This window comes from Pestalotiopsis fici (genome assembly GCF_000516985.1).
Source record: "Pestalotiopsis fici W106-1 unplaced genomic scaffold PFICI_Scf_3, whole genome shotgun sequence".
Lineage (NCBI taxonomy): Eukaryota > Fungi > Ascomycota > Sordariomycetes > Amphisphaeriales > Sporocadaceae > Pestalotiopsis > Pestalotiopsis fici.
The window spans coordinates 3,320,359-3,337,240 of NW_006917093.1; the positions used below are offsets into that span (position 1 = coordinate 3,320,359).

Sequence of the window (16,882 nt, forward strand, 5' to 3'; positions counted from 1 at the left end):
TGCAGCCATACGCGCCGCCCCCCAAAATGCACACACTCGGTCCCGTCTCCCCTAGGATGGTCCGTCTGGTTTGCTGTCGCATGGTTCAAGGGGAGGCAAATAAGGTATCTATCATTGGCGATCACCACAACTCCATGACCTATGTAGCCAGTCTATATTTATACAGTCCCAGTAACACAGCTTCAGTAGCTACTGCTTCAGTTATGAAACTCGTTTGGGCCCTACATGCATTGTAGAGGTATTTTCGGTGTATATTTCTCCTCTTTAAAATGAAATAAAATTAAGAAAAGAAGAAACGTTGCCGCCCCTCCCGTCAAAATATATAGACCCAATGAGGTTACTCCGAGTATATTGTTGTTGTTATTGTTGTCCGTTATAGTTAGTGTCGATCCTCTCTCTCATTACCACCCGCAGACCGAGATAGAGACCGAAATTCGTGTTGAAAGATTTTGATAGGCATTCTCGAAACTAGCCTTGCCCGTTCTGCATGAGCATCTATGACAGCCGATCGAAATCCACGAGAATGCCCAGGTCAAACCTGCAGGTTAGATGTAGACTTCCATCTGGCAGTAAAATGGATCGAGCGGGCCCCTTTCTATTGTTATTGTGCACCATGCGCGCGTAGTACTTTGCGAAAACAAGCATCATCACAATGACGCTATTTCCTTTCGGTACTTGTAATGACAAAAGGACGTGATTGCAAAAGTCAGCATACACTATCTCCATGCTTGACTCGGATTGTTGTAAAGGAAAAAAGAAAAGAAAAATTCATGAGGATTTGTATTTTGTAAACAGATAATTCCGAGAAGGCGAATCTTTCAATCCGAGGACAAAAACAGTGTTCACCCCACCCAGACTGTCCGTCTTGATGTGATTTCGTACCTATGTCTGCAAATTTCCATGTGATTAGTCTTGATAAGAGAAAAAGAAAACAAATTTTCTACCATGGCATATTTGTCTCCTGGTGAAATTTGGGCATGGGCGTTTATCCCGGGTATTATACATGATGTTCATGTGCTCATTCGATGGGTTTTCACCTTGCATAGTCATTTCCTAGCATCGACAGATGGTGAAGGGGGATATACCTGCCAGCGCCCACTGTTTCTAGGTGTACCAGCCTGGCCATGTGCCTCTCTCTTTTTTCTTTTCCTTTTCTTTTCTTTCGTAGTTCCAATATTAGCTCAGAGTTCTTGTTTTCTCCTGTTCAACCTAGACTGGAACTACTACATGTCATCGGCTCCTTTGCGTCATCGCAGCTCTGGCCGGGCGAAAAGATGGTTCGGCGGAAGAAGTGATTTCAGAGTCTTGTATGATAGGGTATCCCGATTGGCTTCGCCCAAACATGATGTCTTCTTATTTGGCTGCCCGAAACGTGAGGCTTTGGTAGCGGTAGATTTGAGATTGACCTGTGTGGTTTTGGGCCATGCCGGCCACTGATTTAGTGAGCGTGAAGAACTCTCGAGACTGGCGAGTCCTTGTTTCTGATAACATATTCCCATATCCATATTACTGGTTTTGTGAGGGGGGATTTCTCCCGTTTACGTAGGAATACCAATGCCATCTTGACGAAAGACGGGGGCTTGGTTTTCCTCAGCTGCGAATACATGAATTATATTAAAAGACGCCCATCTCTATCTAATTCCCAAAAACCGACGCAGAGCAATTTCCTGGTTTTGTTCTTCTGCCCTATCGCACACTTTGCTTTTGCCATCCGCCTCATACTTTCGTTGACGTCGTTCCGATGACTACTCCTTAACTCTGATATCTGATCTGGTGGAGTATTTCAATGTGCTCCACGGCTGGAAATCCGATTAAGACTGGCCGGTGTTATCTCGATGCTCTCTGTTTGTGCTTCAATTTCTCTACAGAAAGCAATCGTTACAAGAGCATCGTTTGATTCGTTTTGCGACAATTAGTTGCCGAGATAGTTTCGAATAGCACCCTGCAGCCGCGTAGCTCCTTCGCCCAACGCACTGGTAAGGTTTTCGAGGTCATCTCCAGCAGTGATACCAAACTTGCGCACAAAGTCCTTGGCTGCGGTCTCCAGGTCACCATAATCTTCGGCAGCCTCTTCGTCCTCTGGACGGCCGAAATAAGCATTCGAAGAGATAGCGCTGGCACCCTCAAAGCCTTGCAAACGTGTCTTGGCCTCTGACTGTGCGTTGGGATCAAAGCTACCTCTGCCAAAGAACTCGTCTGACGAAATACCCTTTTGAGTACCAAATTTGTTGCGAGCATACTTTTCGCCGTCGTCTATTACAATGTTTAGTTTCAAGTTTCCATATACTTCAAAGGGAGGGAAAGAACAATAATACCTTCGACAGCAGCCTTTACGGGGCCAACGGATCCAAACCCGCCAGCATTCTTCTTGGCTGTCTGCGGCGCCGCGGCAGGCTTGTTTCCACCAACCTGGCCAAAGCCTAGTCTACCAAAGCCCATGCCGAGACGCTCAACCTCGGCTGCCGACTTCTGCCTCGTGTGGCCAGATCCGTACGAGGGGCTGACGGGAGCAGGGGAGACGACGTTGCTGGCCTCGGTCTTGGCAGCTGCGGCCTTCTTGGTCTCTGCCTCCTCTGCCTCCGGATCGTATCCCAATTTCGCAATTCTGTCGGCCTCCTCCTTTGCCTTTTTCTCGGCCTCGTCAAAGTCGATGACATCGCCTGTCACCTTCTTGACACCCAATTTTGTGTTTTTCTTGGCTCCCAAAACATTAGTCTTGCGAGCACCAGCGGCACCAGTGGTAGTCTTTCGTAATGCGGCAGATGTGGTGACACGGCTGACAGCTGGCTTGGCGTCGGTTGCATCAGTCTTGGATAGTGGCGAAGCCGACCGCGAGATATCCTTGCCGTTTGATCCGGCAGTGAGGAATGGTGATGGGGTCCTTCCGACTACAGGAGGTGTCGCGGTCCTTGAAACGGGCGGTGTGGGTTTCTTGATGGCAGGCTTGTCCCAAGAGGAGAAGAAGTCGTCGCTTGGCTCGCCAGCTGGTGTGGATGAGCCATCGGCGTCGGCAGCATCAGTGATAACGACCTCATCGGGGAATTCGAGAGCATCTCTTGCTGCGCGCTTCTTGAGCTCGTCCTTGTACTTGGTAGCGGCTGGGGACTGATATTTCGTCTTGGGGTCTTTGCTGGCAAGGGCAGCGCTGCCGCCGTTGGCACGGAAGTACTTGGTGGCGGACTCATTTCCGCCCACCTTCATGATGCGGAGCTGATCCCATTGCCATTCTACAGTTGGTCAGTATACACGGAGGTTTGTGATGGCCCGGGATATGGTTGCAGTACGTACGGTCGAGGTTGGTTGATCGGACGAAGGAAATGTGAACACCTAGGTTTCGGTGGTTCGAGGAGCAGTCCAGACACAAGTAGATGCCAAAGGGCACTGATGTCCAGGTCGGATTCTTGGCGCCACAGTCAAAGCAGATCTGGTAGAGGTGCGCTATTAGCATTGCGAGTCTGGAAAGGGGCATGCGAGTCCCATAATCATACCTTATTTGCTTGCTTGGTCTTCAGCTTCTCGAACAGCTTTTGCGACTGCTGCTTTGTCGCGAGTCCGCTCATTGTGAAGGTGTTGGTCTGGGATGTGTTGCCCAGCTAATTGATGTTGTAGATTGCGCGCTCCTGAGTCCAATGATGCGCTCTCCTTGGTAGACTGGGAGAGATGCGTGAGGGCACCGGGGGAAGAATGCTGTTGGCGGTGGATTGTTGCTGAAGAGGAGGGTTGCTAACAAGTAGTAGCTGGTCGTAGTCTGGTGGTTGATTAAGGAGTTCGGCCAGATATTCACTCGGAAATGCCACCCACTTCAAAGAATTGATACCCACCAACCCAAGGCCAGGCCCAAAGGTTGAGCTAATCCTCAAAAGGCTTAGCAGTATTCACCCCACATTAAAAAGTGACGATCGCGCAGCTCAAGCACAAGGCACAAGGCGTAGGTATCCAAGCAGCAAGGTGGGTGGGTGGGTAGGTAGGTAGGTACGTTGGGGAGCACTGATATTTGCATTACAGTAGGGAAATAGCTTTTTAGACGGGGAACCTGGGCACAAGCTTCGGCATCGCAGAAAACTGCTGCTTTCCCACCGGCCTTACCAAATAAACCAACCAGCCAACCTCCATCTGCCCAACCCACAGCATTTGGTTCAGATGGACTCTCAATCTCCAACATGAAGCTCATACTCCGCCCGACGGCCATCAGTAGTAGTTGTAGTACTGCCACCGCCACCGCTGCCCTGCTATCCCGGTCACGACCGCTACATTTTCAGAGAAGCTATGCGACCCAGAATAATCCAGGCTCAACGTCCAAGCGAAGATCCGTAACACCATTCAACGACGACGGTCATGTGCCCTGGCAAGACCTATCAGGTGCCGAGAAGACAGCCAGAGCGACCCAACAGACCTTCAACTTTGGTCTGGTCGTCGTCGGTGCCGTACTGACAGTGAGAAGCGACCTCTACTATACATGGGCTTGAAAAAAAAAAAGGATCAAACATCAAGTATAAAACGGAGCGCTAATAAGCAATCGTGCTTCACCTTTTTACAGGGCGGCGTCGCATATTTCCTCTATACAGATGTCTTTTCTCCCGATAGCAAGACTGCCTACTTTAATCGCGCCGTCGACCGCATAAAGAAGGACCCCGACTGTCTCACGCTGCTGGGAGACGCAAAGAAGCTCACGGCTCACGGAGAGGAAACCTACAACAAGTGGCGCCGTGCGAGACCGATCGCGTAAGGATTCACTTCACGTATATGCCTTGGGAATGCGCAGGAACATGAGGCTGATATTTCTGCTCTTCTATTTAGATCTTCGCACACAACGGATAATCAGGGTACCGAGCACATCATGTTGCATTTCTACGTAGGTTGCCTTTCTTCTCCCCCGACAAGTGAGAGCAAAGAATCAAAAGTGTCTCAACTGAAATCTATTCATATTCCAGATGGAGGGACCTCGCAATAGAGCCACGGTTAATGTCCACCTCACGAAACGGGCTGGCGCCTCCGAGTTCGAGTACAAGTACTTTTACCTTGACATACCCGGACATCAGCGCATCTGGCTGGAGAATGCCGATTCCAAGTCTTCCTCGACTTCGAAAAAGTACAAGTTCCTTGGTGTGAATTGGAACTGAATTTACGCGACGAGAAACGTGTATGATTATGTATTATACAATGGATTGAACAAGACCGATATACCCGGACCAGAGAACGCAAAGTCAATCTTGGGTCGTCATCTTTCTCTTTACCTTGGCAAAAGTGGCGAGAGTGTAAACTGAATCATGAGGCCATGCGTTAAGCATTGCAAGTTTGATTGCGGTGCCCCGAGGCGCACACGACTGAAAAAAGGATATGCCCACAACACAATGTATCAGATGGTCCTGTGAGATGGACACAACAACAAGAATTGACTTATGCTAAGCAGACCAGGGTCGTTCTCTCACGGCCGTGCATTTTAGTTGACGGATGCAATAGTCAATGGACGTGCCCAGTAACGGCCCCCGCGCCAACCTTGATTGCGCTATGAATTAGTCTTTAGTATATTGAAATAAGGTGGCTCATACTTTGCTCAAATCAGCCAAGACAAATGGTCATTGGATCAATTGCCCAACTCAATTTCCAAAACCACTGATATGGATCTGAGCAATTAGACAGTCACCAGTCGAGCCACAGGACCAATTCATGCCCAAATCTCATATATTATAAGTTTACACGTGAACATGAGTTTTGCTCTGTCCTCCAAGACGGAACCTTTTCTTCCTCTACTATACATGATTAATTTGGGCACATCTGCTTTTTGATCCTGGCGTAGGAAGTCCCCTTGGGAAAACTGTCTCCCATCCACAAAAATTGCAGAATGCGTATAGCAATGACTCTTCGTGGTGATCATTAGTTGCAGAAGGCGAATGTCCATTGCAGATGCCTTTCTTTATCCGTACCGAAAAAAAAAATTGCAACCCACAAACGCCTATCTTCAGGTACACGAGCAGGATGACAAGACAACTTTAACTCTGCAAGCTTATTCCTGCATTGGTGAGAGTTGAACAAGACATGACTTGGTCGAAACGATTTAGAAGAGTGGCTTAGCCGACTTCCTCCCCATCGAACTTAGCGATCCACTTGTTCATTCCGGAGTACTTTTCTTCAAATGTCTTTTCAAACTTCTCGCATGTCGCCCACATGGGTGTGTTACGGTCCCAGTAAGTATAACAGTTCTTGAAAATCTGGCGGACGTCGGCGGCAAACTCTTCAGCGCTGTTGTATCCGGCGCTGTCCATCCTCTTCTTGATTGTGCCAAGGTCCATTGGTTTTTGGACCTTGTCCAAGTAGTCTGGAACGCCGTCTTCAACTGGATTGACAGGCTCGCGGAAGGGACCGACAAGGCGCGTCCAAAAACCTGTGATATATTAATATTATTGATTGATCAAGTTGCCAGCCAGCCCAACTTACCCGGCCCACTAAGCATTCGGGTCAGAAGATCAGCACAGAAAACGAGCTTATCCTCCTTTGTAGGCTCAACGTTGCCGTTGGTACTTCCGTGGCTCTTGCGGCTTTTCACAACCTTCAAATTGGGTAATGAAGATCTGGCGCGAGGCTTAACGTCCTTGGGCTTTGGTTCCACGGGTGAGCCCGCCTCCGAGTGGCTGCGCTTCGATGCCTTGGCCCTGCGTTCATCTTCGTGATCGTCTTCTAAATAGTGGACATTCTTGCGCTGGGCGCCGCCGTTGACGGGCGACTGATTGCTGACTCGAATGACCGGAGCTGAATTCAAGTGACTCATGGCCACAACCAGCTCGCTCAGAAGCTCTTGCGGCAGGGACTTGCTGAACTCGCTTCGAGACTCGGACGAGCGAATATATTCAGCTGCCCAATTAAGTAGCAGCTTACGAATGTCAGACCCCTCAGGTGTCTCATTCCAGACCTCGACAAGAAGGGGGGTGGCCGGGATGGTGTGGGTGTTACGACGACACTCATTCATGGCTTCCAGCACAGCATCACAGAGACCCTCAACATCAAGCTGGTTGCCAAGCTTCCATGCGTCAATCAGGACATCGTAGCCAGGCATGGTTGCCGTGTCCGAAAGTCTGCCAGTGTACATGAAGTTCTGAGCGTGGCCAAAGGTGTCCTCGGACGCGGTGGGTAGCTTCACAATGCATTCGACCTTGTCGTCGGGATTTTCGATAAAGTACTTGCGGAAATACGATGACTTGGCACAGAGAAAGTCTTTCTGTATACCAAAGGGCTTCTCATTGGGGCCGACGAGAATAATGACAAATATGGGGTGGGCATCACTGGTGGAAGATATGAGAATTAGCTATCGGTAGTCGCTACTGAGGGCAATCACACCACAGTGATGACAATGAACTTACAGCCAGGAGAAGCCTGCAGCTTGCTCCATGTCTTGAACTGACATTGTGTATGTCCCTATTTCAAGAATGTTAGTTTTGCGAAACGGGTCTGGTGAGCTCACAAATATGTGCAGGTTAGCTAGAGTTGGAGCGTCAATGGATGACAGGAATGATAGAACTCGTACTCGTGCTGTAGTTTGATCAGAGGGCAAAAGTGTGGGGATGTGGCACGATGGTGAGGACCAAATAAAGTTAAGCTGGCATACTGAACTCGCAGGACGCGCCAGAATGAAGGGTAGTGAGAGCAACACAATGATCAAGGGCTATTCAGAGCCCCTTCTTTCATCTTCATGAGATGAATTGACTCTGGATCGTCTGGCAGCGATGTGAAAGTGATGGTAGATGAGCGTGGCTGTCCTTACCTGTGAGATGGGGACCTACACTGCTAGAGTTGGCCTAGCTACTACACCTAGCTTGGATGGTGAATCGTTGCTACCAAGGTAGCAAGCACAGCTTCAGCCTGGAGCAATGTGGTTTTTATCAAAAGAATGAGTGTATGCGGAAAAGAAGCATCAGAAAATCAGTGAATTCGATTGCGCTGCTTGGTGTTGCATCTACGCAGATGATTGCGCCTCAATCTACGATGAGTACCCGCCGCGCGATGGGTCGTGATATTGATGTTGGCTCTTGCAACAACAAGAGAGCCTGTGGGCAGCAAAAGCAGTGCTGAAGTTGGTTGTGAGATTTGGTGGCATTTGGCATTGGTGGAGGCCAGGTACGGGAATACAAGGGAGGTCGGTCCCACTATGGGTGGGTGATTTGACGCCCGGGAAAGCGCACGGGCCCTAACACGTCCCCACAATCGCCCGGCTGGGCAGTTGGAAAATAATCAATGGTCATGAATAACAAAAACATGGTCGTCGTCGTCCCTTTGGACCAACTGAATTTGTGCATATGAATTCATGTGGCTCAAAGATAAGTATTTATTGCGTTGATATCATAATGATTCTCATGCTATGTGTAGACTATCACCATACTAGAAGTAGCTTTACTAGATACTCTGTCTGCAAAGTGAGTGGCCTTTGTAAACAGCCCTTCAGCCTACCTCGGACAAATGGTTCCTCATGCATTGTCCTTGCTCCTAGTTGCAAAATATGAGAAATCTAATTGTAATTTTATACCGATCTCATTCATTTGATATACACTGGGTGTGGATCTTTCTTCGACACTCTTATAGTAGTTAGGGTGGCTCAGGGATCATCAAACACATTGAGCTCCAGTTTATAAATCATAAAGTTGCTGAGACGTCAAAGTGAATACGAGATCATGGCACTATAAATGGATCATGCCCAGAGAGGAAAAATTATTCATGTTCACATCAATGAACTTCCAAGGCATTTTGTGGTGAAGCCAGCGACTACAAACTGAGCATCACTGTAAAAGTAAATCCTCATGCATTTTTTGTTCTGCATCGCGATGCATATCTGTTGATCATGGTGGATACATCACACGATTGGGATCAAGAAGCTTATGGAAACTATAAGAGTATCATCTTGTCGGCTTTCTCGTCGAAGTAACATTACACACCAGGTAAGTGAAAAGGCTTGAGTGAAGTACCTTCAGCGAGATTACTGATACAACTCTATTTCACCATGCTTGGTCTTCCAGCAAGTCATGAAAACCTTGGTCATTTGTTTTGGATATAATTTAGAGCATTGAAGTATGAATCATGTCTTCGATTCAATGAGAGCCAGGAGTTTAGTTCTGAAGGTTTAATAAATAGGGTGACTGGTTCGTCCCATAATGAGCTGGACCATTTGGTACCACTTCTTAACTTATACTTCATTATGAGTAATTCAATCTCTTCGCCAATTCTTGATTATCCGATAATTCAGCTACCCTGAGACTATACCCAGTCAGAAGTCCCAGGATGCGTCATTATCTTATAGATGTATGGCTGAGGAAGGTGGAACTTTCGAAATCATATCTCATTCTAGTTCTTGAGGCACTTGGCTTCTTTACATCTGCAACGACATTTCATTCTTGTTACAGGACTATAAGTCATTGACGGCTCCTTCAATCTGTTTGGTTTATCATCAGTGTGGTTTTTTAATACTCATTAGCACATATCTACATACTTTGATAGGACCATGATTGACAGAAACAGAGGTGTGTATCCTGAAAGTAAGAGCCTCGAAACTTATGTATAATGTTTATGAAACGCATGTCAAAAATGATTAGTATCCATATGCATCTGAATATCAAGTATACTGCAAGATGTTGCTCTCATTCGGACACTTTGTCAGGCGTGGACAAGTATCATATGTATAGAATGAAACAATTCTTACGGATGTGACAAGCTCTTCAAAGTCAGCGTTTGTTCAACCATCCCACCCCATGAGTTCTACTGTGTTTTAGGCTAACGGGATATTGAGATATCTTTAACAGAAGCTGTTATATTAATCAATATGTGCACTCCAGTATCATATCTCCAGGGCCGGCCATTGTCCCTGGAACGATTTGACCTCATGAACTATTGCAGGTCGAAGCACGGTTTCCTCGGGCCTGTCACAACCAACATAGTGAGGGGGAGCTTCTTAATGGCCCTGTAATGGTTTAGCTATCACGATTCATGATGCGTGGCCAAAGATACGGTATTCTGTTGTTTCCAACGGTGGAATGGCTCTTACGAATAGCTCTGACAAGAGCAGAGATTAGCTTGCATTCGAGCTGCAACGTGTATTACTACGCTATAGCTTGGGAGAGATTGCCGCTTTTACAGTCTTTGGGCGATTACAGGCTCCATACATTGGTGGCTATAGACTCTTTTAAGCGTCACACCTGCGGATGCAGAACAGTAATGGTTGCTGATACCCTCTCACCAACAGGACAAGTTGGCCCCGTCAAGGGTCGCATTCGCCAGTAAAATTAGGCCGGCCGTACATTGCACACACGCCGTTTAGGTGGGAAAAAAACCCATAGCCAAGCGTAAAACGTGAGACTAAGTGATGTCCACGCACGCCCGTTATCTTTTGGTGACAAGGTAGATATACGTTTTGACCACAGCGAGCAAATCCCCGGGAGCCATTACACAAGATAACAAGTGAGGGGATATGTCCTTCAATTTTTTTTTCCCCGGCCAACCCGATCCGGCCTGCTCAGACTACATTCTCCGGAGGGTGAGGTTGAAGCCGACGTCGATGGTGGAATCACGTAGGCGGAAAACCTCCCGGCACTTCGCCCGCCATGGGAAGTAGAAGTATCGTTCACACAAGGTCAGGAGGAACGGCGACCGTGCCCCGTCGGTTCGACATCAGATCATCGCCCTTTTTCCCCGACGGGATTTTAATTCTGCTGTTACGGCGGACCTGCAATCCGTAGAGATATTCGCAAGCAACTTGTTCAGATAGAACCATGAAACTCTGTTTTATGCCAGCAAAGAAACCCCTCCCACGGGCCGAGTTTCCAACCTGCGATAAATGTACACATGAGAGAAAGTAGAAAAGAATAAGAGCGTAGTATCTAGTCAAGGTACAGAATAAGGTTATGCATCAATATGCGCACCTCGTGGCCGGTCTGGCCTAGACAGAGCCACCGGAGCAGGGATCGTCTTTTTTTTTCTCCTCCCTTTCCCCTTTCCTTTTACCCCAAACGTTATTCTGCATTAATCTTTTTACGAAGTGTGCGGAGTAGAGCAATTATGGGGTGGTGTGAGTGAATCGGAACAAAAAAAAAAACATGTCAAGTTTTTCGTAGTTTATGCAACAGGGACAACGGTGAGGTCGGAGATCGGGTCGTTGAGGGGGAGGTGTGGTTGCAACCAGGGATGTTAAAGCTTGTCGCTCTCTTGACCGAGTCGGCCGCGGATGTCGAGGCCCTGTCATCCATCCCTACTGACACCCTGCTTGCTTTGTGCCTGGTGTGGTTCACGTTGTTATGTGTTGCAACCTTGGGCATATAGGGATTCTCCAGGGCACATCGAACGAGTGCCGCTCGCTTGTTGAACAAAATTCCGGGGTAGGGAGACATCGCCTCGGCGGCACGCGGCTGAAGCAGGAAGTTGGACCCTCAAGGGATGCAGCAAGAATGTAACGGGGGCTGCACCTACAGCATTACTCCGGTCATTTTCTAGATCGATCTATTTTCTCTCTATCTCTTCAATTCTACCCGAGGCTATCAAGTTAGCTGTGTTGTTTGACCTCATTGACGAAATTGCCTTTTTTGCAAGGTATCTATCACGGAAACGGAATCCGAGGTTTCTTGGACGAGCACTACCAACGGAAACTTGACAGCCACCAGGGAACATGTGAATTATAGAAATTGTATTTCTAATATCGGAATGAGACGGCATGTGGTCGGGAGCCACTCTGAGAAGCTCGGCTTGATAACACAAAGTAGCCTAATAACCTAGGTACATTGTAGTTGGACTGCACCGCGGCCCCAGGGCGGCACATGTGGATCATAACATGAGGCTCTTGACGTAGGGATAGTAGTAGTGTACTTGCTTGGATGTTTGATAAAAGTACTACCGCGGCGGTTCATTGCGCTAAGCCAAAGTGTATTGTGTTTAATCGGGTGTATATTGCACCAATGAACTCTATGGCTGCAAACACATGCTCCGGTGCCGATACACCAGCTCGTTCGGTATCGCGGACAAGCGTCGCCGTAAGCCCTAGGTCAGCTTAGTTAGTCAAGAGTCTCGCTGGCGAGTTTATAAGCACCAAAAAAGATTGCTGCTATATCCATTTTGGGCAGACCAGATAGTCGTCTCATACTCTGCAGTGTAGAGTAAGGATTGATCGATTGTCCTAAATGTGTGTGTAGGACTGTGTGTGACTGCCCCCTAGGCGTAGCCCGAATATTGATCAATCGGGTAGCATTTGATGATTTGTCCGAATGGACATTGTGGCAGTCTAGACTTCATGGTGTGAGTGCTTCCTTTGTGTGGGGTTGACAATACTCGCATCCAATTTGGTCGGAACTTACCATGTATAATCTATAATTGCGAAATCATTCACTTGGGCTGCCTTCGTGACACCATCTTTTGAGAAATCATATGCTTCCATCCGTGATAGATCTCGTGTGGTTCCCCAGCGATCAGCCCTGCTGGGTTTGCTGCGAACACCCTGGTTTGAAGGTCGTGATTTGTGGAAAATCTTGAACTGTTCGGGCGGTGCCGTATTCTGCCCCTGAATCAACCAGGGCAGAGTTGGGGAAACTGGCAACAAGTCTCCAACGTCTATGGGACTGATGTCATTACCATATTGTCGGTTACCTTTACTGGAGCTAATGAGTCCATAAAGTTGACATGTTAGCCTATGACATTTTTGGAGTATCCTGGTAAGTTGACGATAAGACCAGCGAGTTCCGACCGGATCATGTCCCGGTGGACGAGACCTTATCCGCACCGCCAAAAACCAGGTAAGCAGCGTCTATAATGTTCCTATCTCCTGGATCTTGTTTAGCTTGTACTCGAGATGGTGGGCATCTCGGACAGATATACCAAAAGCTGCAACGGGCTTAATCATGCCCACTTGATATTGCACCATGTGCTTTGCACATACTGCTTCTCACATGCTCAAATCTTGCAGCAGACTGAAACATACCTTAACTCCAAAGCGACTGGCGTCGCGGGTGAGGAGACGAATTCCACAGAAGCATAGCGTCCCATCTTGACTGCTCCGTCCACCCGACACAGGCATAACAATCTAGGGTTCTTCTGTACGAATGGGTGTATGGAGTATAACGATGTCGTGCCTCTACAACAAATGATCATGGTGTGAAGCACAAAGGCGAAAATTTGTTTTTCCAGTGTCTATCAATGGTTTGACAAATCTTGCAGCAGATGGCTGAGATGACTTTCCGATCTTATATACTCTACATGCATGGATTATAACTCATAGTCCGTGTCATATGCGTCGCTTCCACAGATGTGCTAGTATCTGGACACGCCAGGATTATTCAAAAGGTAGGAAAATCTGAATAATAACATGCGCCTGCCACGTCGAGCAGGTCATATAACAGCATCAGTATGTGTCGCTGGCGATATCAGACCTCACTATGGCATCAGCACCGATGAAACGAGTCGAGCGAGTACTCACCCACGTTGCTGGAAAGGGCACGTCACGTCGCAAGCTGGACGTTCTATTTCGGCGTGTACTCCCACGTTGCCACGCAGCTGCAATCTCCCTTTTGCCGGCATTTTGGCTGGGGAAGCTCCACGTAAGCGAGATGATGCGACTCCGAGGAATGAGTATAGATGGCGATGATCCGCATGCTTTGTGAGACCCCTATGATCTGCGCAGCACCGTTCAAGAGCCTTGGGGGCTTGCTCGAATGCTATATGCTATGCTTTGTATGCATATGCAAATTGACCGCCTGATACAACAAGCGGTAAGCGACGCCTTTTCCCGTGGCGCATTTAAATGATTTTATAAGATGCCAATAGAGGCTGAAACGGGGGACGCTCATTGATGGACGAATTGTTGAAGCGAGAATAAGAGGCGTTTGCAGATCCTTCGGACCGTTGGAATCAAGGAGTTGGGATTCTCAGACAGACTCTGGCCATGTGTAAGAGGGCGTCAATCCCACCCAGACAGCTTCAGTTGCAGGCTTGCACAGTCTCGAAGCGATCGGACCCTGAGACCGAAATGCCGGCAGGGGGGGAAAGCCATTTCCTCGTGGCCATTGGTCGAACGTCCGAGACCATCCGTACCTTGCCTAGCTGAGGGCATTTACTGCGCAGCGGAGTGTCATGTCAGCGCAGTGCTTCCACCTGGGTCTTTGTGGGACACACACGATCGGATTCGCCATTGGGTAGATGGAGAGGAAAGATAAGGCTGTACAATATGTTATCAATTCTTGGCTCGAAAACCGAGCCGTTTAGCCCGTGTTGCAGCTCAAGATACTCGTACTCTCGGGGGAATTGAATCGACCGGTTTCATCGGACTTGTCATGGCTTCTGCCCTATTGGTCCCATTCGCTTAAGTTTGAACTGATGTTTGGGGGGGTTGAAAGAAGTGTTTGGTATTTGGTTATCTACTTGCGAATATTTTCCCCCGCGTTGTACTGGCACAGGTAGTAGGTAAGAAGATAATTGAGGTACGCAAAACTTGATTGCCCCATGGGGAGGCATCTGGGGGGTTCAGCTCAAGGAAGGCGCTGCGCCTAGGATCTTGTGGGGTAAATGTAGGTACAATTTTCTTTGACACACGTCTGCTGCTACATGCAGTCAGTAACTCGTAGCAGGCACACACAGATCCAATTGACAATTCATTACTGGAACCTCCCCTATAGGTGTAGGCTGCTGCTGAGCTGTTTACCAAAATTGGCAGCCGCCTCCTCAGTTGCGCACTTGAGGCTACAGGTCCTACAGAGTACACAGTCCCAATTTCCATTTCATTCCATTTCCCGCACTGAACCATGGATTCAAAGAACCCACCCCTCTCCTCCTCCTCCTCCTCCTCCCCCCTCATCCTCCTCTGGGGAACACAATCTTTGATCCAAGGGTGTGTTCATTGACTAGGCTAGGCTGTTGGCTGATTCGGGCGTGGGGGAGATTATAGTGGACGGCAACTAAACCCTGTAGCACATCCTCCTGTTCGAAGCCGTTCCAATCAAAGTCCAGGCATCAGCACCAGCACCTTGGTACACTTGCTGGGGGCTCGACACACACCTGTCGTTCCAGGGCCTTAGAACCTCCAGCTGCTTCGTCAGTGCTGATGTTTGTTTGCTGCTGAAGCTGGACCTGTGACAGCTCATTCGCGGTTCTCCTTGTCACCTTTTCAAATCACCCTCATACACATACGACTTGTTGGCTGGCAAGTAAGCAAGCCACGTCCAATCCCGTACCAGTCCGGCCCTTCTGAATATTGATTTGGCCAGCGGTTTCTAACCATAATTATTACTCTTTGCGCGAGTAGCTAGGGAGCTACATAGGTGGCGGGAACACGGCCACAGAAGGCATCACAGTATGATACATTACCTACATAGGTATGTACATACCTACGAAAACGCTGCCCCCCCCCCCCCCCCCCCCCCCCCACCAATCTGTCCTCACGTGTGTAACAGCCGTCTCGACACGAGACTGCATCACGGGCCAGTAGAACTCTAGAGTGTGCCACCAGCCTACATTGCCCAAGAAAGAAAAAATATGCCAATTATCTCTTGTTTACTTTGCGAGCATCACTTCTTATCTCAGCTCTACCTCGTGACCTATGGAAGAAATGGAGGCACGGAAACTAGGCCATCGGCATGACATCCAAAGGTGCAGATTGGACAGCGTCGACAGGGCATCTCTATGCGTATCCCAAAAAAGCAACACGGCTGTCGTAAGTAGATTCGTCATGACTGATCAGCAATCCAGCATGACAAGCGCCCCAGTCCAAATCCCACATTATTGTGACTATTTCTCATCTCACATCTACCATGAGGGAAGACATCGGCGATGAGGTATCTGGGCGATCGATATCTCGCGGACCTGGCGCCACTGGCACTCACTCATATGGCGTTTGCCAACGCAACAATCTTCTCTCAACGGCCTATAGTCGAAGCCAGCAGAAGTTGTTCCGGGATCTAAAACAAGTCACTATCATGGTGATCCCTGCATGACTGTCGTCGACATCGTGAACAGTAAAATTCGCGTTTAGAACCATTTTAGTCCAGAATCGTTTCTTGTACGACGAAAATCGCATTGCGCTCCCATCGTGTTGACATCGGGGGCATAGCGGGGTGATTTTTTTTCTTTCCACCCTCTGTCCCAAGTAAAACACTTCCCCGAAACGATGCAAACAGCATGATCTGCATTCCATCTAGTTTCCGCTCTTGCCGGCGAACTTGCCGTCCATCGGTCTGTCTTACTTGGTACATCCCAGATCATCTACACGTATACGCTATCGACGCCGGGACCGCGTCAATCAAATCGTAAGTCGAATGAGGTCAGGCCATATCAGACGTCCACAACGTGTTGGCGAAACAAACGAGAAAATAAAACCCATCATCTCCCTGGCCCTAAATCTCCGTCGGCACAAGGAGAGGTGGCCAAATACTAGATTGCCAACAGACGCTGGTCTCTCAATGTACAGCTGTATTCTTCTCTCGTGCAAGGATAAATACCAAAACTAGAAGTCGTCAAAGCAGTGGCTGACATTGTTTCTGCCACCTATCCCACCGTCCATCCGCTGTACTATGTAAGGCACACGAAAAACGCCCGGGGGGTTGCAACGCTTGGCTCCCGCAACTTGTGCTACCGTGGTCAAGGAAAAGATTTGCAGCTTTGGTCTCTGCTGTCGTTGTCGTCTTTTCTCGCGGTTCTTGTAGGTCCGCCAACAATCTCGAGGCTCGGCGTGCCTTGCAGATAGTGGTAGTGGTGGTAGTAGTCATGGAAGATTACCACTGAATACTACTTGATTTTTTCCACGAGAAGGATTCAGCCGTGAAGGAAGCCAAGGCTCCCTCCCCCAAAACAATGAAACTCGCCCAGAAAGAACCCCGAATGTACAAGTCTCGCTAAAATATTTCCCTTCTCGGGTGTCAACCTACCCAGTCTA

General features: G+C 48.4%; 3 protein-coding genes across 3 annotated transcripts; 1 reads left to right on the forward strand and 2 right to left on the reverse strand.

The window, feature by feature from the left end:
- Window positions 1–1,912: 1,912 nt before the first annotated feature.
- Window positions 1,913–3,560, reverse strand: PFICI_05153 (uncharacterized protein; the record flags this gene model as incomplete). The annotated part of the gene is made up of 4 exons (XM_007833734.1): window positions 1,913–2,253; window positions 2,316–3,227; window positions 3,289–3,424; window positions 3,489–3,560. 4 exons carry the CDS (start codon window positions 3,558–3,560, stop codon window positions 1,913–1,915), a joined length of 1,461 nt encoding a protein of 486 aa, XP_007831925.1.
- A 600-nt stretch (window positions 3,561–4,160) lies between these two features.
- On the forward strand, window positions 4,161–5,120 carry PFICI_05154 (Mitochondrial import inner membrane translocase subunit tim-21; the record flags this gene model as incomplete). Its single annotated transcript, XM_007833735.1, has 4 exons — window positions 4,161–4,433; window positions 4,538–4,722; window positions 4,798–4,852; window positions 4,932–5,120. The coding sequence occupies 4 exons, from the start codon at window positions 4,161–4,163 to the stop codon at window positions 5,118–5,120; spliced, it is 702 nt and encodes a 233-aa protein (XP_007831926.1).
- Window positions 5,121–6,068: 948 nt separating this feature from the next.
- On the reverse strand, window positions 6,069–7,399 carry PFICI_05155 (uncharacterized protein; the record flags this gene model as incomplete). The annotated part of the gene is made up of 3 exons (XM_007833736.1): window positions 6,069–6,382; window positions 6,436–7,277; window positions 7,356–7,399. The coding sequence occupies 3 exons, from the start codon at window positions 7,397–7,399 to the stop codon at window positions 6,069–6,071; spliced, it is 1,200 nt and encodes a 399-aa protein (XP_007831927.1).
- Between the last annotated feature and the right edge of the window lie 9,483 nt (window positions 7,400–16,882).